General features: G+C 46.6%; 1 protein-coding gene across 6 annotated transcripts in view; it reads right to left on the bottom strand.

Annotated features, from left to right (window-relative positions):
- LOC309633083 (phosphoserine aminotransferase) overlaps positions 1-23,276 on the bottom strand; it is a 50,945-nt gene that overhangs the window by 4,945 nt on the left and 22,724 nt on the right. For all 6 annotated transcript variants that reach the window (XM_082401484.1, XM_082401487.1, XM_082401489.1 and 3 more), the window contains 6 exons: positions 20,954-21,014; positions 19,950-20,019; positions 17,386-17,591; positions 16,380-16,552; positions 14,655-14,824; positions 7,015-7,143 (listed from right to left, as the gene is read on the bottom strand). In XM_082401484.1, the coding sequence (XP_082257610.1) occupies positions 7,015-7,143; positions 14,655-14,824; positions 16,380-16,552; positions 17,386-17,591; positions 19,950-20,019; positions 20,954-21,014 (809 nt within the window). The remainder of the gene's footprint in view (positions 1-7,014; positions 7,144-14,654; positions 14,825-16,379; positions 16,553-17,385; positions 17,592-19,949; positions 20,020-20,953; positions 21,015-23,276) is intronic.

The following is a 23,276-nucleotide window of genomic DNA, read 5'->3' as shown; positions in this document are numbered from 1 at the left end:
TTAATAGGAGTCAAATGCACATCGACGGACAGAAGAGACACAAGAGGGGAAACCAAGTATCTGGTAATAGGCTTTGAGCCTGAATTCTGGGCCCCCCTTTTCACAGGTAGTAGGTATCCTGGTTGACATTTAAATTAAAAATTTAGTGTCTACACTCTTTGATATTCTGCTGCCTCAGGCTCCCCAGGTGAGAGTCCAATTATAGAGCTGGAGCAGCAAAAAGGACATGTGATTTAAGGGGAAAAAATATTAAAAGGGGGAAGAATTAAGAACCTGGATTTACAAAGAATCTGTATTTACAGTCGTCCCCCACACATTTACCCATCCTACTGTGAACGTAGGTGGTATCATGACAGCAACAATGTCATAACAACTAGAAACTGAAGATTAAATTTGCACGGTGCCCGAGAGTGTCCCTGGTGTGGGGCTGAGGGAAGGAAGAAAAACATGAAGGGGAATTGGCTGCTCCCAACCTAGCAAGACGGCTGTGGAGGGAATTCAAATTCCACAGGACAAGCGCTGTGGAAGCACAGAGCTGAGCAAGTAACTCTGACCGAGAGAAGGTTGAAGATTTCAGAGGAAGGGAGGTGGGAAGGGTCAGGACAGGGGGGAGACGAAGGAAGGGCATCTAGCAGAGAGCTGTGTCTGCCAAGGCACGGGGGACCCCAGCAAGTTCTCTGCAGCACCTGGGGTGCTGGGTGCCTGGCTGGGGGCAGGACTGCAGACCGCAGAGGGCCCTGCAGACACGCTCTCCTGGGAACTGGATCGATCGGATCCTGGAGCAACGAGGAGCAATCAGGTCTGCACAACAAGGCGTTCTGCGTTTTAGAAAAAGCACTACGACACAGGGGCTGGAGGGTGGGGACACGGAGGGAGAGGCCTGCTAGAAAGCTCCCACAAAGAACTTTCTAGGTCAACAGAATTCGGGCTTGTGACCAAGACAGGGACACTGGGGAGTTTCAAGCATGGGCAGTAAATGCAAATGCCAATAGGGACCCAACGGTCATATAAATGAGTATAACAGGCCCAACATGCCAGACTCAGCACAAACTCCCTACGTTACCTGTTAACTGTGAGGGCCCATTCTTTACTCCCACAGAGAAACAGAGTCTCCCTTTTGCTTGAAACGTACGGCCCTCCCAGTCTGTTTCTCCCACTTTCAGAGACACGGGGATTATGAAATGAGACATCTGGATTTAAATCATCTTCCCACGTTCCAATAAGGGCTCACATTGTGTGTTTTAAACCCTGTGAGCCACACCGAGCACTGCCGTGGGCTGTGCTGGGCCACCGCTCCCAGGCGTTATCACTAAATCCCAGAGCGGGGGCAGGGCCTGGGGCCTGAATGAGTTGGGGGGCAGGGAGAAGGTGCCACGCTGACAGAGCGCTAGCACGGGGCCGGGTGGGCGTGGAAGCAGCGGGTAATCCTGGGGCTACAAAGCTTCCAGGACAGAGTCTGAGCAGTGCTCCCCAGGGAGTCTATGACGGAAGCTGATAAGGATGGTTGTGACTGGAAAAGCGGTGCCACAGTCAGTCACAGAAATTCAGGAAATTCTGAATGAACAGGGCTACAAGGGTTTCTTGACTCAACTTCCTTCTCAAGAGCTCCTGTGAATCGTGAACTCCCAAGAGAATAATTCATATAGGAACACAGTTTTCCCCAAATGCATGTGGCTGAAAAACCAACCCATTGCATCTCTGGGATGAGTATTCTAGAATGCCCACTGAGAAACACTGGGACTTCCCAAGGTACCAGAGGGGTATGTGTGAGGGGAAAGGCACCGCCTCAGCAGGAAACAGCATCTCACCAAGGTGGTGAGGGTTAGGAGGGCGCCAAGAAAACCGCAGGCAGTTGGCAAGCGATGACAAGACGCTCATTTCAGCGGTGTCTGCTCCAAAAGACAAACCAGAAACAAGAAGGGCGTGAAGAGTGAATCCTGAGGTGAGAGAAGCCCACAAAAGAGTCACTAGGCCTCTCCTGACTGCCTAACTTTTAAATAAAAAATTAACTCTAAATTTGCACACGATTAGGAAAACTAGAGTAAAAATATGAAGATCTATTCCCTTCCACAGAGGTGGTTTGCCATTAAGTCTTCTGCGCATTTTCAGGATCAGATACACAAATGTGTATACGTGTATATATGCGTGTTTCCACATGTACATATATACATATATAGTATTTACAAATACAAACATTGTGGGTTTCTAAGTGGAATAATAGACATGTCCTTTCTACACCTGCTCTTTTTCCTTTTGACCTGATGACGTATCAGGTCATCTTCCCAGTTTGCTCACAGACCTTCCCCATTCTCCACGCACACGTTACTCCATACTACGGATGGATCTTAATTTCCTTCATCAGACCCCTCCTGAAGGACACCCGGGTTGCCTCTAGATTTTCCCCGTTACGTAAGTATCCCACATGGACTGTGGGTGCCCGATTTTGTGCACACTTCTGTGCAAGGCAGAGTACTGGCAGAGGGCAGGTGCCTAGAAGTAGAAGTCTTTGGTCAAAGAGCAACAGAGTTTTGAACTTTGATGTATGCTGCAAACCTCGCTCCAAAATTGAACACATTTTTTATACTTAACATACCCAACGTGTGTTTGTTCCCTTGCCTACACCAGATGTTATCAGTCTTTAGAATTTCTGCTGATCAGAGGGGAAGAAAATCTCATGGTTTTAATCTGCATTTCCTAAAGAAGTTGGCCCCTCTTCATTCATCTATTAACCAGCTGTGTTTCTTCTGAGTTGTTTGCTCATACAGTTACAAACCACCCCCTGCCTTTTTAAAATTTGGTCATCCTTTTTCATTTATTTGTGGGTTCTTCTCTATACCAACAGTAACCTTTATATGTTAATACGCTACCAAACTTTTGTGTCTGTCATTTTGTTTTGTTTATGTCTTGAACTGTAGAAAAGTTTTAAATTTTCATGTAATGAAATATGTTTTACTTTATGGCTTCTGAGTTTTATGGCTTATTTAGGAAGGCTTCTGTACTCGCTACACTTACACAGAAATTCTCTCCTGTATTTTATATTTGCTTCTTGCATTTAGTTGCATTTGCACCTTTTCGACTGACTAGAATTTGTGTATGCTGTGATGCAAATATCTAATTTCTGTTTAAATGAATTATCAATGCTTCAATCAGTCAATTAGACAAAAAGTCACGTTAGACTTTAAAACTAATTTAAAATGCAATTCTCAAGTAAACATGGACCAGTTTCTGGACTTTTCCACCTATCTGTCTTTCCCTCTGCCAGCGGCTTTATACGTTAATAGATCATATGTTAACATTACATTTTATTAATGTTAACATATATGTTTAAAAGGTTTCATCTATCCTTTTGCACTAACTTTTTCAGGTGAACACTGAACTGACTTCTAGATATTTACTAATTTTTGTGACTACTGCAAATGGGATCTTTTCTTGTTTTTTATTGTTATTTCTGGAGTATGGGAAAGTAACTGAATTTTACATATTTAGACACAACTGATCACAATTCTGAACATGATCATTTCTAGTTTTTCCACTGATTCCTGCATTTTGAAAAAAAAAGTCATTATCATCTGTGATTTTTGTTGTTTCCTTAGTAAAGGCTCTGGAACCAGCCTCCCCGACTCTCCCCATGTTCTTATCCTGCCTGATCCCACTTCCCCGCTGCACCTGACCCTAACCTGTCTGTGCTGCTGTAAAACACTGTCTGTTCACAGGGTTGTGATGACAATAAAATGTATTAATATCTGTAAAGCCCCAAGGGCTCTGCCTGCTTTATTTTATTTTGGGGTTGTCACTAGACACATCACATGCTTTCCTCTCTTTCCTAAGGTCTGGACCCCACATGAAAGTGAGAAAAGGTGACCTCAGATGCGGATATGGATTTGATCACTTCAACAGCTTTATCATATTAAAATTAATATCTAATACACATTAAACACTATGTGTCAGGAACATCCTAGGTGCTTTCCATAATAACCACAAATACTATTAAGAGCTAACCCTTAAGGAATGCTCCCTATGTGCCAAATACAGTTTCTGGTGCTTTACACAAATTACCCAGTGCAAGAGCCCATGTTCTTAACCTCTACATTACATACTTTTTATTCACATGCATTTTCATTTAACTGCTCACCTCCCCTTCGAGGCCGTATTTCCATAGCAAAGAACTTCCTGAAAACCCAAGTGCACACAGAGACAACTAGTGAGCGTCCAACTGCTAACATAGAGGAGAGAGGGAGCAAAGCCTGCTCCTGACCCTGGTAACAAGGTCCCAGAGGAACACCATGAGCCGGATGACCTTTTCTGGGCAGGTGGCCCAGGGGGTGAATGGAAGTTCCCAGAAAGAGGTTTATTCGGAAGAGGATGCAAGTTCGGGGTCAAGGCTGTTCATAAGTGAATGAGGAGTTTTGCATGGGAAGGTGATGAGATTCCTCAGATGACCTGCCTGCCACATTGGCTTCGACAGGCTGCCTTCTGGAAAATGCCAGGTTGGGTGCTTGCAGTTAAAGGATCTCAAGTGGGGGGAGAGAATTCAGGGGATTCTTGGTGTTCCTTCTATGCTTTGTTTTTAATTTCCTGGATTTCTTCTGGAGGTATCACCATGCTTTCTGTCCTCCCATTTTGTGCCTTCACATCTCCTGAGAAATATACAGAGCCAAAAGCTCATAGAAAATTGGTCTCCCCTCCACAATAGCTGCCATGTGCTCTCACTCACATTCAGATCCTGAACACTCTTATGGAGCCAGGAAAGGTGACTTATTCTTCTGGGTATCCCCAGAGCCTAGAACAAGGCTAGCACAGAGGAGTGTTCAGGCGCCATCTGCTTGATGGATGGATGGACGGACAGACGGATGGATGGATGGATGGGTAGATGGATGGGTGGGTGGGTGGATGGATGGGTAGATGGATGGGTAGATGGATGGGTGGGTGGATGGGTGGGTGGATGGGTAGATAGACGAATGGATAAATGAGCTAGTGAATTAAACATGTCTTCAGACCTTTCCAAACTTTCTTTCCAATCCCAGCACAAGCCGTGCCCTTCAGGGAGCCCACTCTCTGCTCTCCAAACACACTACTTTCTTCCCTCAGTTCTTTGCAGAGGCCATTCCCTGCCTTCCTAAAAATTCCTAAAAGTACTTCCGCCTTCTCCTCTGCCTAATTCTTACTCCTGTCCAAGGCTCAAGCTCATGTAAAAGCCCTCCCTTCGTCTCCAGCCAAAGCAGTATCTCCCTGCCCCCAGCTCATGGCTCATTATTTAGCCCTTGGCCATGAACTCCTTGGACCATCTACTGCTGATCATGCATGCTACAATGGCTCCAGTAAGTGCTAGTGGAGTACCCTGGCCTCCTCTCTCACACGTCAGGCTCTAAAGTGGAAGATTCCCAAGGGCCAAGCCACAGAACCACAGAGCAGGCAGAAATGCACAGTGTGTACCCCTTCCCCCAGATGGCATGTGGAAGAGGACCCCAAAGGTCAAGTCATTCAGCCAAGCCAGACTCCCTGAGGGCTTGTGGCTGGGGTGTCATTGCAAGCCAAGAACTCATAGGAGCAGGCAGGCATTTAAGGGCAGAGGGGACAGCAGCAGTTAGGGCTGTCCCAAAAGTACAACCCCACCCATGGATGGTTATGGAGATGTGTTAGCAAATCTTGGGTAAAACATACAATTCTAAGGCAGGATTGAGGCACCAATTTTTTGTCCTATGAGGCCCACTAAATTCTTAAAAGAGTGAAAATTCCCTTGTTATTGTCAGCCAGATATTTTTTCTTACAACACACTCAACTCCAAAGAGTAAAGGCCGCTAAGAAGGGGGTCCTGGCTCGGCAAATGAGTGTAAGTGGTTATGCATGTATGTGTATAAACACACGTGCATACAGAGCATAAAGTCTGGTCCTCCCACAGCTGTCCCCTCCTTCAAGGTGGGGAAAAGCAAATGAAAACATCATCTGTCAAGCTCCTTGTTTGCCAGGCACTGTACTAGGTACTTTATATCTGGCATTTTGGTGACAGGCCTGTTGTAGGGGGTTGAACGGTGGCCTCTGCAAAGGTTTATCCACGTGCTCACCTCCAGAAACTGCGAATGTGACCTGGAAAAAGGGTCTCTGCTGATGCAATTAAACTAAGATCTCTAGATGAGATCAATCATCCTGGATTATCTGGGTGGACCCTAAATCCAATGACCTTGTAAGAGACAGAAGACAAGGCACACAAGAAAGGAGGAGGCCATGTGAAGGCAGAGGCAGAGACTGGGCTGAGGCAGCCACAAGCCAAGGAATGCCTGAAGCCCCTGGAAGCTGGAAGAGGCAAGGAATAGATTCTTCCCTGGAGTCTCTGGAGGGAGCAAAGCCTTGCTGACAGCTTGCCTTTGAACTCCTGGACTCCAGAACACTGAAAATAAATTTCTCTTGTTTTAAGTCACCAAGCTAGTGGTACTTTGCTCTGGCAGCCCTAAGAGATCAATACCAGGCCCATACGTTCTCTGGCGTTGGTCCAGCGGTCAACACACGTTCATGAATCAATTAGTCACAAAAACATTTAACTAGGAGTCAACTCATACCAGAGCCAATTCCATTCACCAACTGCAGGCCTGGGATGGGAGCGTTTGTCCTGTAATAAGCGAAAGAGTAAACTTTCCTAAAAGGGTAAATAACCCAGAGGAGGGGCCAGGAGTGGGTGTTTATACCAAGGGTCTCCAGTGAGTCCTGAGGTAAAGCTGAGAGCTTCCGGCAAGTATGTGTTTTGTCCCCAGGGGACATACAGAGGAGGTGAGGTTGGGGAGAGTGGTCTGCCCCCGGGGTCTGTGGTGTGAGAAACGTTACCACCCATTGGGAGACAGGTCCCAAAGCCCCGGATTCCTGGGAATGGGATGCAGGAGGGAAGACTTACCTAACTCATGCTCCTGCGGACTTCAGTGTCTCAGAGAAAGGTGGCTGCATCCATGTTCCAAAAGGACATGGCATATACACATTTTTAAGTTCACAAGAGGCAAAATGTGAGATAAAACCCCATCAACTTACACGTAGAATCCTTGAGAATTATCAACAATATCATAGATCATTTGCGATTTGATGGAGCTAAGCTTCTCCATGGCTGCTGCACCGCCGTTGTTCTTAATCCACTCCAGGACCAAGCCCATGACATAGATGCTAAAATAAAGAGTAAAAAATACATATATCCACGTAGAGAATGGACTTGAGGATACGGGGAGGGGGAAGGGTAAGCTGGGACAAAGTGAGAGAGTGGCATGGACTTATAAATACTACCAAATGTAAAATAGATAGCTAGCGGGAAGCAGCCGCATAGCACAGGGAGATCAGCTCGGTGCTTTGTGACCACCTAGAGGGGTGGGATAGGGAGGGAGGGAGGGAGACGCAAGAGGGAGGAGATATGGGGATGTATGTATATGTATAGCTGATTCACTTTGTTATACAGCAGAAACTAACACACCATTGTAAAGCAATTATACTCCAATAAAGATGTTAAAAAATAAATAAATAAATAATTTTTAAAAAAGTACATATACCCATTGAGTTCAGCTTTGCACAAGTGGAAAGACATCCAAGCAAACAGTCTGAAGTTGTACTAAAACAGACTTACAGACACCCTTAGACACAGACAAGATGAAAGTGGGCCATGTGTACACCAAGGACAAGAGCGTGTCACAGAGCAAACACGAAGATCAACCCAACTCTAGGCCCCTGAGGGCCATTCAGAAAAGAGGGTTAATTAGACTCTTCACTAGAGGTCACATCGGTGCCCACCTGTCCAGCCCAAGCCCGAACGCAAACTCTTCATGACACCGGGAACACAGCTCCCTGTCTCCACCCCTGCTGACATTTTATCCCTGCCACAAGCATCCTCAGACACCTAGCTCCCCAACCCCACCAGTTAACTCTTCACTTGCTGAACGCCCACACTTCCCCTAGTTTTTACCACTGGCTCTTTATTTTCTATTCCCAGGTGCCCGTGTCTTGGGCCCTGCAGTCCTGGAAGGCTGGCAGCACAGTGCTCACCTTTCCTCCCGCAAAGCCCTGCCGCACAGCCCACCAGCGGGCGGAGGCAGGCTGGCAGAGTGCCTAAGAGCCTGGGCTCCAAGTCCCCGTCCTGACTCTAGTCCCAGAGCTGCCCCTAACAGGCTACCCAGGATTAGTCAGCCCAGAGATCCAGACCTCGACTTTCCCACCTGCAAACAGGGAGGCCTACCCCCCGACGCTGGACACCCAGCATTTTAGCTGCCCTGCTCTTCCTAACTCCACCCTCCCACCCAGCAGGAGGACCCAGCGGGGTCCCTTGCTCCCCTGGTTTCAGAGTTGGACCAATCAGAGCCCTCCATAGGCTTTTCTGAATTGGGAATGAGAAGAGGCAGGATTGTGTGTTGGGGAAACGGTGAGTTATGAGGTAACAGCGACAAGGAACATTTGAAGGAGGCTCATCTGAGACACAGGAGTGCAGATGGGGTGGGATTTGGGTCCCTGGTTCCGGGAGGACCCGCTGCACCTCGGCCCTTCATAGAGCTTGTGTGCATCGTTTACCGAGCCAAAATATCAACTCTGTCACTTAGAGACCTCAGTGCTCTTGTGGGGACTGCAGGAAATGGGTTGGGTGAAGTGCTTAGTGCAGGGCTGGCACATGGCAGGTGTAGTTAGTAGTATCTTTACTAGTTAAGTGCTCAAAACTAAGCCCAAAACACAAGACATTGAAGAGCCGCGGATGGTTTTCCCAGTGATCTTCTGAAAGCCCCTCTGTTTAAAAGGGTGCTGAGGGGACTTCCCTGGCGGCCCAATGGTTAAGACCCCGCACTTCCACTGCAAGGGGCACAGGTTCGATCCCGGGTCAGTGAACGATGATCCCACATGCCACGCGGCACAGCCAAAAAATAAAAAAATAATAAAATAATAAAAAATAAAAAGGTGCTGAGGGCTCTCTGTGCACCTCACTGAAAGCCCACGGGACAGGAGCAGAGGTCTCCCGGGGAAAAGAGACCATCCTCCTCGAACTGGGAGTGTGGAAAAGGTCCGTGCTCAGCTATGGCCTCTCTCTGAGTGGGACAAAGGTCCCCCACAAGAATCTGTGCAAACTTAGTTGCTGAGCATCAATGTCCCGCAAAGATCTGGGGTAGGGACCCCCAGACACAGCTGCCTCCTCGTTTACTTACTAACACCATGACAGGGTGGGGAGGGGAAAACGCTCGAACACCAGAAGCTTGTCCCAGGGCAGCCCAAGATACTTGACTGGCTCGTTCACTGCCTCCAGGTGCGTGGAGAATCCCGGCGTTTGTACCCCAGAAGGTAGCAGAGCCCACACTGGGCTGCCCAGCGGGCACTGGGCAGGGAGCGGGCAGCACCCAGAGCCACGCGATAGCCCCTGTGGAAGCCTCCCCGGCCTGGGTCCCCAGACAGCCCTGGGAGGAAGGAGAAACAGCAGCTGGGGGCAGCGGCGAGGGAGCTCAAAGCAGAAAACAGCCTCTGAATAATTTACAGCCTCGGCTGGAGCTCTCTGGATAAAGACTGCGAAATCAGAGGGGCAAAGGAGAAAGAAGAAAGTAAGAGAAGGGAAGGACTATTCAGCGGTCCAGGACTCTCCCTTTTACTGATCAAAAAAATCCGAGGCCAGAGCTGCCATTATCCCACTTTACAGGTGAGGAAACAGGCTCAGACAGCTTTACTTGGCTAAAGTCATCTAATAAGTGGCTGAGAAAGCCAGGACTCCAACCCCAGTTGGTCTGACTCCAAAGCCCCAGCTCTTTTCACAGTAGCAAAGGCCTCTGGTTTACTAGGGGCTCCAGGACCCTCACCCACTCTCTCACCTGCCAGCGGGGCCAGCCAGGCTGGCACCAAGCCACACAGACACAGCTGCCAAGAGCAGCCGCCACGGGGGCATCACAGCACACATACGCGTGTGTGGACGTGTAGGCATGTGTTCCAGACGCGGTGCTGCCCTCCCACTTCTCTGTTCCATAAGGTGCTCTCGAATTTCCACCTTACCCCGAACTGCTCACTCCCCCACAGACCACAGAAACACACCCTGCCACACGATCCAAACACACCGAGCCACCTGCGGGTGCCTGCCTGCTCAACGGCTCTTTTTGGAAGCCGAGCTTCACTTCTACCTGCAGCTCTGTTACCCCAGGACTCCCAAGCTGCTGCTATTTGATTCATCAAATCAAGGCTGCAGCAAAGGCTCAGGCCAGGTCCACAGTCCCAGCCAGACCTCAGCACCAACACACTTCCCTCTTGGTGTGTGAATCACCCCCATGCCCAGACTCACTGCCCACGCTCTCTGGCTCATCTTAATGAGATCCGAGCAGGCACAGCCAGCAGAAAGCCCACCCATTTTACACGCTGCCCAGAACCAGCACCTTCAGCCTCGGTCTACAAAGCCGCAGCGTGAGGTAGGGGGCTCAGAGGAAAGAGGCTCTCCTGGAGACCAGATGCCCCTGGAGTGGAAGGATGTCCGGCCTCGTGAGTCGACTGGAGCTTCCGACGCATTTTTAACTCATGCTGCTACCCCCACACAATCCGAAACCTTCAAAACACAGGGGCCCTAAAATGCTTATGCAGCTTTGAAACCTGGTCCCCACTCACCAGGGTTAACTTTTAACTGATGCACGGCTTCACTTCTAAAATGCCCCCGCCTCACACAGGGCAGGTACACTGTCTCAGCCTGCGCGCTAAATGACTACATGAATCACAGCAGATCCATTCTCTGGAATATCACTCAGCAGTTCAAAGGGGGGAAAAAGACAGGCGTCTGAGCTGACATGGCAGTGTTCACAGTACATTGCTGGATAGAAAAAAGGATTCACAGAACAGCCTATATGGTAAAGTTCCATCCGCATAATTAAATATACGGCTCTGTTTGCATATGCCCTACGCAGCAAGCCCTTAACAATGGTTACCCCGCAGGCTCTGCTCGCCTCGGGAATCTTTGCCAAGACCATGTGTTAATTTCTTAAGGCAACACGAAATACTCTGTGGGCACTAGGGTTTAGAAAAGCACACCAGAAAGTTCCCTGGGAAACTCTCCCTGGCTGCTCTGAAGAATTAGGCCCCCTTGGCAGCCCACACTCCTATGCTGATAAGTAAGGCGGCCTGGGTCAGTGGGGTCATTTTGTTTCTTATTAGTTACTTTACCTCACACTACAGCTAGTTAGTCGTGGTAAGTAAAAATGTCTTGTGGGCTTAGAAGGGAAGTTTAGGCATCCGTTTGCTTGTCCATGAACTGGGCTTAGTGCGTTCCACTAAAGGGTTAAACAGAACGCCCACGCGGTCCTTTATTCCACCCCAATTCACTGCTCAGGGCTACAGGCAACTACATGAAGGCTCAGTTCAAACCGCCCAGGGCCTGTGGTCACTTGGCTCGGAGTTTAAAAGAAAAAAAAGAGCTTCTTTTCAAACTTGGGACACTTTCAAGGACTTCCATGTGATACAAAGTTGCAGTGTTCTGGGCGCCTTGCCCCCTTACATCTAGGGCCTGGGGAGGGTGTTCTACACAAAGCTTCCTCTCTCCATGCACTGCTCGTTCTCACTGCCTGAGCTTCAAGTTTCTAATCTTGAAAGCTGAAGTACCCCAAATGAAATCTAAGTTTTTCAAGTCATAGATTCAGGGTAACTACTCAATTATACAGACTTACTTTTTTTTTTTTTTTTTTTTAAATAGATTTGTTTTATTTATTTTTTGGCTGCGTTGGGTCTCCCGTGGCTGTGCATGGGCTTTCTCTAGTTGCTGAGGGCCTCTCACTGCGGTGGCTTCTCTTGTTGCGGAACACAGGCTCCAGGCACACGGGCTTCAGTAGTTGTGGCTCACGGGCTTAGCTGCTCTGCGGCATGTGGGATCTTCCCGGACCAGGGCTCGAACCTGTGTCCCCTGCATTGGCAGGCAGATTCTTAACCACTGTGCCACCAGGGAAGCCCCCAGACTTACTTTTTTCCTTTTCTCTTCTTTTGGGGTAAAAGAAAGCAAGACACCAAGGGGTGTCTTGGGTCAGAATACCTTTAACCCAATCTCTTTGGTCCTCCACGTTTATATGATTCTGATCAAATACTACTAGCGATCCTGCCCCGAGATGATCTCAGTGTTGACTCTTCTGATCTGTCTGGAGAGGAAACTTCGCCCCTTTTCCACCCTTGTTTCCGGGTGTCTGGCTGAGCCCACTCTTCGGGCAGGAAGGCTCTGGGCGGGGAGTATCTGCCCTGCCCCAGCCTGTGCCCCACCCCCAGGTGCCCAGGTTGGCCAGCTGACCCCACCGGTCAGGGCCTTGGGGTGGAGGCCTGCACAGGGGCTCGTAGGGGAGTGACCCTCTCTGAGTCACTCACAGGAGGACTTTCTCTCAGCGCCCACCAGGTCTGACTCCAGACCTTTTTATCTCCCACTAGACAGACTGACCTGCTTTCTCACTGTTTCTGCTGATTTTTCACTCTAATATTAACCGACTGCATCTTAACACATATCCATTAGAGTTTTTAAAAATGTACTTCCAGGTGACTCGTGGAGAAGGTGCCGGAGGGCAGGACAGCTCCCCCTGCTCCTCCAGCCTGTGCTCAGCCCCGTTTCAGGCCCCATTTCAGGGCCAGGGCTCTCCCTGCCTTCTCCCACCGTCTCACTCGCGGAGCTGTGGTGGCCTCTGCCCCCCTGGAAAGACCCACCTGCCCGCAAGCCAGGCCCTGGCTGCACGTCCTAACAGGTAAGGACGGACGCCTCCCGCCACCTCCTGCCACCTCGCAGCCTGGAGCCGAAGCTCCTTCTCCAGGGGCCCTGCACCGCTCAGCACGGCAGTGCTCCTTTCCCAGTTGGCTGGTGGTCACGGGCTTTCCCACTGCCAGAAACCCCAGAGATAAGACGGGCAGGTGAGGCAGGTTCAGCCCTGCCCCCCAATCCCTACCAGGCACCTCAGAAGCACTTTCAACCAGGGTGAAACAGAGTGGGATCGACAGGTGACCAGGAGAGCAAGCACTGGAACCCCCTCCGCGCCCTGAGGAAAGCGAGGAGCTGCGCCGGCCCATGTGAGCCGCACAGAAAACCAGCACACGTTTCCATCAGAGTTCTAGCTTCGGAAAAAGCTCCTTTCTTCCTCTGGTAAATTACGTGGAAGAAATTTCCTGCAGGCAGCGCCTCAGAGGGAGACCTCTAACAAAGCCCCAACCCCACGGAGCCGCAGCCTGTATTGTTGTATTTTTAACATGTCAATCTGTCAGTTCAGATGTGTTGTACGCGGTGTTTGTGGCCTTGGCTGACATGAAGCTCTTCTGTGAGATTTGCTTATCAACTAATTTGACTTAGTGATGAAACTGTTCAGTACTTTGTCCGTTCTGGATTTTAAAAGTTTTTTATTATGCATTATATCAAATTTACCACTGTATGAGTGGAAATTAAGACTTTATGTAGTTTTTATATGCTGTAATATTTCTTCAAATAAATCTCTCCTATAAATCAAAAAAAAAAAAAAAAAAAAAAGGGCCCGAACCCCTTTTCATCCGCTCTTTTAAGAGAACTTCTACCATCCCTGGAAAACCCGGGAGACTCAGAGAGCTGGACTCCCAGCAGCCAACCGTTCTCCAGAGATGGGATCTTTCCAACACAAGCCCACACTGAGAGTTTCGCTTGTGAAGAGCACAAAGATACAGGGTGTGCACACCTGGGCTCTCAAGCCAGATCGCCTGGGTTCCAACCCTGGCTATGCCACTTCTTGAAGTATGGCTTTGGCTTCTTCACTTGCAAAATGGGAATAATAATAAGAGTACCCACCTCCTAGGGTGCTTGGGAGATTAAGAGGGTCATACACATGACTATTTTACATCATAGCTGCCCTGGAAAGATAAGATAATCTATAAACTCTGGCTCTTTTATCCCCGCTGCTAAGGCTGGGGATAAAACAGAAACCACAATAATAATACAGAAGCTAACACGTATAAGTCACTGAGAGCCAGGCACTCACCAAGCACATTTTATACATATGTATTCATCATTCAATCCTCACAGCAACCAATTACTCCTGGAGACACCTGTTGCACAGATAGGTTAAGCAACTTGCCCAAGGTCACACAGCTTGTTAATAGTAAAATCTCTCAGGCCATTGCTAAATCCTAGGTGTCACAAAGATTTTCACAAGCTACCTGAGTCTGGGAGTTAAAAGACTGTACGGTGGGGTAGCCTTACTCTCCCCAAAAGTGCTGTAATGCAGCCTCTCACTCGGATAAGGGGAAGCCAGGCTAACAGGACCCCTGCAGACTGGGTGAAAAACCAGAGAGGTGTTTGTTCCAGCCAGTGTGTTCGATACCAGGCAGCCAGCTTCAAGCAGACCCAGTAAGGAAAGAAAAAGACCAGTAGTCCGGCCTCTGAAAGTCCTTCTCCAAAGCCGCACTGGTTGTTTGAGATGCAAGCATGACACTTCATGTGCAGAAAGCTTTTGGGTTAATGGTGAACCACCAAGGCTACCAATATCAAACAAAAACACCCCAAAAGAAAGGCAAGGAAAGCTGATCAAACAATGCACAGAGGGGGACGAGGGAGAGGTGAGCTGGGCAGAGAATCCTAATAGGATATCTGGGCTATTAGATCACTGATTCGTGGCATCATGCCCTACTTTAAAAAGTCAACTAGTATTGATGGGAAATACTGAGACCTCCTCACTGGTCCCCAAGCCGTACCCTGGAGTTACCTGAAGCAGGGAGGTGTGTTATACAGGGAGTTATTTCCGGCCTGCACTTTGTAATCCAGGACCGAGGGGCACTCTCTGAGGGCGAACCCCAGCAGGTCATCTCGGACGATCACCACCGTGACCCCTGCAGAGCCAACGTTCTTCTGGGCACCAGCAAAAATCACACCAAACTGCAAAAGAGAAAGCCTGCTGTTCTAGATGCACTGGGTCATTTTTCATAAATGTAGTCAAACTTCCCAATCTCCTTCCAAAGCACAATTTTTATGAGGAAGTGACTCTATTTTAATCCTGTTCGGAGTGCATTCCCTTCTCTAAAGGAATCTCTATCCGGGACAGCAAATCGATACACAAGAGTTCAGAGCCTGCAGATTACAAATCTGTCTGATCCTTCTCTCCAGAGAGGGGCCAGCCCAAACCCATCACTGTGGAGACCTTGTATCTATTTGTATTCACTCTAGTATACCTCTTTTCTACATCCAAGCCCATCTTTAAAATAAGGCTGCTGTCCTTGGTAACCTAAAGAAATCAATTTTTTTAATCATTTATATTTGTATAAAGGGATAATCAGAAGATACTGAGAAATAATGGGACAAGCTGCCTGAGAGAGAAGAAATTTTAGAAAAAAAAAGATGTTTAAAGATACTCTGGGAAATTTTTTCGTGTAAGATGTAGAACCCTCTTTCATGTCTCCCCATGAAACCTGTAGGAAAATTCAGGGGCATCCCAAGTGGGACAAGGCGGGAACAGTGTGGCTCGACAGGGAGTATTTTATAGTTGACATTGTTTAGAATTGCCAGTGCATGGTGAGTGAAAATAAAAAGCAGGCTATAAACAAAATGTGTACATCCATACAACAGAATATTACTCAGCCTTAAAAAGAAATGAAGTTCTGACATGCTACCACATGGGCGAACCCTGAGGACATTATGCTAAGTGAAATAAGCCAGACAGAAAAGGACAAATATTGCATGATTCCACTTACATGAGGTTATCTAGAACAGTCGAATTCACAGAGACCAATAAAAAAAAGTAGGATGGTGGTTGCCAGGGGCTGGGGGGAGGGAGGACTGCGGTTATTGTTTAATGGGGACAGAGTTTCAGTTTGGGAAGAAAAAGTTCTGGAGACGGATGGTGGTGATGGCTGCACAACAGTGTGTGTGTACTTAATGCCACTGAACAGTACGCTTAAAAATAGTTAAAATGGTAAAGTTATGGTAAGTATATTTTACCACAACTTTTTAAAAGGCAGACTACTTCTTAGTCAGTTTGTTTTAAATTCCTTACAGCTATCGTACCCCCCATGGCATGCACCTGGGGCACTCCTCCCAGTGCCCACCCTGGGGAGCTGCTCAGCAATCTACATGTCATGTCCATGCTCTTGGAGCTGAGCTGGGTACAAAGCAAGGTGGGGCTCCTTCATAGCCCCCTAAGCTTGGATAAAGCACATCTTTCCTTGATGACAGCAAGTAACTCCCAAGATGTTGACAAAATAATTTTCTAAGCGCCACTCTCAGAGGCAGATGAATTCCCCAAGGACTCAAGTGGGACCCCTGGGAGACGACGATTAACACAGGGCTGGGAATGTCAGGACGTAAACATTCTGACAACCAACACTGTCAGCCTTTCCCTTTTCTGGTATATATTAAAATGTCCTTAGAGAAACCGAGAGGCTGGTTCCCCCCCCCGCCCCGCCCCCCGCTGGCGCAGGCCTCTTTTACACTCTACCTTGGAAACATCCACTGGCTTGGACAGGAAGTTTGAGGACATGTCGCAGACCAACACTGCTCCGTTGACATCAGGGATAAAGTCAAACTCCACTCCGTGCACGGTCTCATTGGCGCAGTAATACACATAGGAGGCGTCCGGGCTGAGGTTCCAGGTGCTCGGATCTGGAATTTCTATCACAGGAGACAAGTTGGGGACTCCACACGTTTCCTCCCCTCTTTCCTTAGGGAGATAGGAGGCAACCAGGAATGACACCCCTCCCCTAGCAGGGGAAGACAGATCCCAGAGCATTCACAAGTGAAAGCACCCTATCCATCTTACATTACAATCACCACCAACAGCCTAAAGGGATGACCCATCCCACCCCTTTGACTGTTATGGGGGGCAAATAGTCTTCAAGAATGGCGTGGTATTTGGGTTTTTTCCTTGTTGCGCAGTATCCATCCATCCTATGCCCACTGACAGTTTCCTGTGGGCGTCAGCCTCCGCGACTCTCAGCCCATGTAGTTCCAGTAGAACCAATTCCACCCACAGCCCTGAAGGTACAATGCAACTCAGGCAAGGCCGCTTGACTGATACAGAATGGGACACAGGAGACATGAGACTGTTACTGGAAATGCATGAGCAAAGGCATTGAAACGTGGGAGAATATAAGGTCAGGAGCAGCTGCAGCCATCTTCTAAAAAGGAGGGGGCAGCTTTCCTGACTGTGGAGGAGACAGGGAAAGACACCAGAACCGGGAGACACTGTTGGCGGCCCTTGATCAAGCCATACCTAAAGCCAAACCAGCCCCTGGGCTTTGCAGCTAAGTCAGCAGCCTAGGCATACTCTTTCTGCAGCAGCCAGTTAGTAATCTTAACAGGAACAGGCAGCCAATCTAAATGGTATCAAACTAACTACCGACAAGGGGACGAAAGAATTGCCCAGGGCAGGGGTGACCTGCTAGCTGAGGAGGGACCACCTGCCAGCCAGCATTTCACTGTCCAGCTCAGCTCCCAGCACTTACTCGTGTAACTCCCAAGTTTGGGGTGGACAATATTCACAGTTCCAAACTTCTTGGCTTCTTCCGCGGCCTTAGCTGACCAGGATCCCGTCACCACATAGTCGGCACACCTTCCTGCTTTCAGGCCAATCAGGTTTAAGGGGACAGCACTGAACTGGCCACACCCACCTCCTTGTACAAAAATCACCTTGTAGTTGTCTGGAATGGCTCTGGGCAGAAGCAGAGGTGACAGTAAACAGGGTCAAAAGTTGAGAATGAGTGATGCTCTTCCAGCACTTTACCCTGGGGTGGATACACTACAAGAACGATGGTCAAGCCCCATCTCTGCCTTCCCCAACCCAGTCATTTATCTACTCAATTCCGTGCACAGATATTTACTGGGCCCTGTGGTGGAAGCCTATGGTTACTCTTTGGACAGAGCTAGTAATACCCTGCTGTTCCTTTAGGGAAGCATTGGCTGCCACTCTCGGTCCACCTGCTTCAAGGGTGGCCAATCCCAGCTCCAGGGGATGAGCACGTGACCCAAGCTGGCCAGTGGGGTTTGGTTCTGAGACCTGGATCCAAACTTCTAGAAAAGAGGAGCTATTTCTATTGAGGGAAAGAAAGAACTTGTAGGAGCTAAACCTGCGACCACTGGTGGCCATCTGGTGAAGCCAACACATAAAAAAGCAGAGCCAGGAGATGGAGAAAAAGACCTTCCTGACATCATGTGAGCTCCTAAATCACTCCTGCACTTTTCTGTTATATGAGATAATACATTCCTTTCTCTTTTTTTTTTGCGTAAGCCAAGAGTTGGGCTTCTGTCACTTGCAACCAAAAGTCCTAAAAGTATATATGTGCTGGTCCATGCTATGAACCAGGTGGACACTGTAGAGGATCTTTGATAATCCTTTAGACCTAAGCATGTATCACCTACCCAATATATATCAAGATTAACAGCAAAAATATTTGATTGCAACATGGAAAATTAAGATGATGATTGGCATGGCTACAGGCAGTAGGGTAAGGCCAGCTCAAGCCAGGGAAACTGGACCCAAGCCTTTGAGCAATGTCAGAGCTTGGGAACAGGTTACACAGACGGCCAAGGGACAGAGCTCCAGCACAGAGGTGTAAGGAAAGCACCAAAGGGCAGGGCAATGTGAGAGGGTCTTGGTCTCGCCAACACGAGGGATTGTGTGCATATATCTGGTTTTGAACCGTGCCTGCTGCCTATATCCAGGGCTCAGAAGGCTAGCAAAGCATGCAGACAGGTCTTAGGAGACTCTAACCATGAGGTTCTCAGCAGCTGGGAGGATGGCAGCCCAAGGCAGCGTTCCTGGTTTATGTTATTCAGATGTAGGGCAGTGAACAAGGCCAAGAACTGGATGGAAGGACACCAGACAGAGGTCTAGGTACAGGGGTACAAAGAAATCGGCCCATAAATTGAACCAGAAGTTCAAGCTGGAAAGGCTCACAGGTGTGTGGGTCAAATGCCACATCTCTTGCGCCAACATTCCAAGTACCCACCCCATGAAGGATGCGATTGTTCTGTGAACATGACAGGGACCCAGCAGGCAGCCCTGGCATGCTAAGCCAAGCAGAGGATTACCAGCTCCAAACACGGACATTAGCACGGGTTTCGAGGGCTCCTCACAAAAATGTCACCAAGCCCGCCCCACCTGAAGCATTTTATCAATGCAATTTAAAGGGAAGGTTATTAAATAATTAGTATAATTCCAATTTTGTTAATGAAATAATGCAAGGACGGACCCTAAAACGTTAACAGTGATTACCCCTGACTGGTGGGGTTATGGATAATTATGGTTGATTTTGTGAGTTTCTTTTTTCCCTAAACTTTCCACCATGAACATTCACTAGTTTTGTGAGCAGAAAAAAAAAAAAAACAATGTTTTGTTTTCAAGATGACCGTATTCATATGTCTATGTGAATATATTTATATACTATATAAAACCTCTCCTTTAAGCAGCAATCTATTTAAGAACACAGTTTCCTCTGGGTAAGAAAAGCAGTGCAGATAACTAGGAAAGTTCATTTGAGAAGCAGTTCCCAGAGTTCAGAACCCTTAAAATTGCCCAAAGAGTCCGTTAAAAATGAAGTTTCTACAAAGGCTCTGATTCAACAGGTCTGGATGGGACCCAGCACTTGAATTTTTTAATACTTCCCCCACGAGTTGATTCTGACAGGTTGTATGAGGCAATACTTTAAGAGCCAGTGAACTAAGTTATAGTTAATTATGCTGGCAAAGATGACCACTTCTTTGTCATTTAAATCCCTTTTAAGCCAGTTTAACTTCCACAGTGCTAAAAATATCTTTCCCAGATACAATGATTTCAAATCTTTGGAAAAACCACATAAAATAAAAATAAACATACAAATCCAGGATGAGGAACAAATAAAAAGCATTCTGTACTGATCTAGTGAATTTGGGAGAATCTTAACAAGATTATTTGTAAGAATAGAATATTCTGAACACACAGCAGAGTCTAAAAAATAATGCAACAGACACCCACGTATATGGATTACCAAACAAGAATAACACAATTTTGTCTTTAAAATTTTAAACTTACAATAATTCCCGCACAAGGTTCTCTGTGTTGTTAATAATCTTAGAGAAATCTGATGACCTGTGGCTCATTTCTGTGGAAAGAAAGATAAACAAGAAAAAAAATTCCAGTTCAAAACCAAAGCAACAAAAGTTAACTATAGCTGTAACTACAAAATTTACAAATCAAATAACAACGGGAAATGTCAGTTATTTTCCATTCAAATTGTGGGCCACACTTACATTAAGGGAAAATCCAAATTGATTTTCAAACTGCAAACATTTTAACCTTATTGTCACAGCAGAATGATTTTTCAAAAGTGGCAATATTCACTGAATGAGCCATGTACTAATTTATCCTTTGGTCTCTGATTACTCACATCTTTCTCACAAACAGGAATTGTGTGCAAAGGCTGCCCTTAGGACAATAGCACAAAATTCCACACTGTGCTCTCACTTCACAGAAATCTAGGTGCATGTGCCAGATCCACAGGAACAAAACTTAATAGCAGTGAGCACACAGTTAAACCCACAGTCTCTTAATAGTCTGTAGCCTTTGGAAATATCAAAAAAGAAAAAGAAAATTAAATTTTAAAAAAAGTAAATTTTAGAACTCAAAGAAACTTCATGAAATTATTAACATGCAAGATCTTCCAAAAAAGGCTTGTGTACTTTTAAACATTAATGAGTTCATGTTTAAGAACAGCAAAAACTGTAAAATGAATGTGAAGCAATTTTATAAATGTTTGGGCACTGTTAATGCAAATGTACAGGATCTTTTGATCTCAGATCTTATGCATAGCAAAAACCAATGATGCGACAGTAAGCTGAGACATATAAACCCCTCACCAGTATTTACGTTGCTTTCAAAATTGCTTCGATCAAACATGCTATGGAAGTTATTAAAATTTAAAAATATATCTACAAAGGCCTACAGGAAGACCCAGTAGAAATTCTAGGCTTGATGATGCATTTTAATTGGTTCCCTTTGAATCCTGGACATTCACAGAATCCAAAAGTAAATCTTACCAAGAACACTAATCCCAACTCCTTTGTAGTCTAATAACTCTTTTTGTATCTCTGACAATACCTAGAAAAAAAATAAAAGAAAATTTAAGATGATTTCAATATGCTGTGCACAGCTCTGGACATACAAACTGCAGTGGGGGAGGCACAGGGGAGAGGATCCACCCACCAGGCCTGTGAGGAAGCTTATGTCCCTGCCCACAGCCAATCCCCTTCCTCCCCCTATCCCCACAGAGCCCCGATGATGCAACTTACACTCAAGTTGAGAGTGAAATTATGCAACGTGACTGATGCTACGACACAGTTTTTCCAAAGGCATGAATTTACTTAGAGATAAAAACTCACTTGGACTTAAAAAAAGATCAAGTATAGAAGTTTTCTGATAACAATTCTTTAACTGTCAACTTCAGATCTTTGGGAAAAGTCTAATTCCCTAGAAAAATGTCCCTTCCACAATTGCATTTGCACTCTGACAGCAAAGGCACAAAAAGCATAAAGTTCTGGGGGACAACAAAAAAATCAATTAGGCCCAAGTTAAACTGATAACTCAATTTTCCATCTTTTTGGTCTGCTGGGATGGGTGGGGTGGGCAGGAATTAGGAAGCACCTGCTGTGAATTAAGGTTCGTCAGGGGTACTGATGTACTGATCTCTCCCCTCAACAACAGCCCTGAAGGTGATATTCTCATCCCCAATTTGCAGGTGAGGAATCTCAGCTGTGGCTCCAGAGGTACTTAGCTGTATGCCCTGTCCAGCCCCTTGACCCATCTTGTAAGATCACTGCAATCCCATAACCACGTTGTGCCTTACAAGGACAACTGGACAGGTGGGACCCATCTTACGGCCAATCTACCAGTGCCAGGAAACGGGGGGTGGGGGGGCAAGGCTCATTCCCTACCCCCACCCCCAAACACATAGCTCACTTGCTAGGGAGGTGCCTCATTGTTTTTTCCAAAGGTGAGTAAAATGCAAATTACTACACACTGAAAGAAAAACACATATTTCATATATATATCTACATAGATATATGTAGATAGATGTAGATAGATAGATAGATAGATATACACACTTCAGTAAGAAGAATAGAAAGCCCTTATCAGAGATGCATGCTGCATTGTTTACGAGTGAAATGACATGATATCTGTGATTGGCTTTAAAATTATCCAGGGGAAGAAGGGGAGAAAGAGGGTATGGGGGAGGGAGCGCTGAAACAAGATTGGCAAAATGTCCTTAGTTGTTAAATTTTGGATGGGTCCATGAATTTAGTTATATTATTCCCTCTCTACCTTTGTGTATGAGCGACCTGCCATAAAGTAAAAAGAGAGAAAGAAATGCTCTAAAAATGTACACAAAATAGGTGAGATAAACCCTCTGTAGAAGCATCCTGCCATCAAAGGAGGTTCCCTTAAAAGATACAGGCTAAAGACCTCATAAAACATAATCTAGGGCTTCCCTGGTGGCTCAGTGGTTAAGAATCCACCTGCCAATGCAGGGGACACGGGTTCGAGCCCTGGTCTGGGAAGATCCCACAGGCCGCGGAGCAACTAAGCCCGTGCGCCACAACTACTGAGCCTGCGCTCTACAGCCTGCAAGCCACACCTACAGAGTCCTCATGCCACAACTACTGAAGCCCAGGCACCTGGAGACTGTGCTCCGCAACAAGAGAAGCCACCGCAATGAGAAGCCCACACACCACAACGAAGAGCAGCCCCCGCTCACTGAAACTAGAGAAAAGCCTGCGTGCAGCAACGAAGACCCAATGCAGTGAAAAATTAAAATTAAAAAAAAAAACATAATCTAAACTGGATTGCATCTTGTCTGAAAAAACACCATTTTAACAATAAAGAATGAGACAAAAAAAAGAGGTTCAAGAATTTGTCATCGTTTTTGTTGGACACATTAGCAATGGCTGATCAAACAAACTTTTGGCAAATCCTTGTCTTTAGTAAATACAAACATCTGTCTCTGATAGAATCATCCTTGAACTTCTGTTCAGACTGTATTTCTCTCATAGATAGTATTCCTTGAAAAGACATCTATAAAAGTTTATAACCAAAATCATTATAACAAGTTTTAAAAACTTCTGCCCAAAAAGCATACCCCTCTAATCCAGTGGAGTTTATTTTTTTCAAACTGAAGAATGCAACCACTTTTGTGGATCATAACTAATTTTTTAATGGACTAGAGTAGACCAGAGCAGAGTAGAATACAAAATTGTGCATGTTGTAGTCATTAGGCTAAATATTTCATAAGCCTTTTGTTTTAATTATGTGCAGGTACTTGCTCATTTTGTGAAATATATTTTTCATTGTGGTTACAGTCAAAAA

This window comes from Balaenoptera borealis (genome assembly GCF_965194805.1).
Source record: "Balaenoptera borealis genome assembly, chromosome: 8".
Classification (NCBI taxonomy): Eukaryota; Metazoa; Chordata; class Mammalia; order Artiodactyla; family Balaenopteridae; genus Balaenoptera; species Balaenoptera borealis.
Note: the sequence above shows the minus strand (reverse complement) of the source record. Positions and strands in the feature narration are given on the sequence as shown.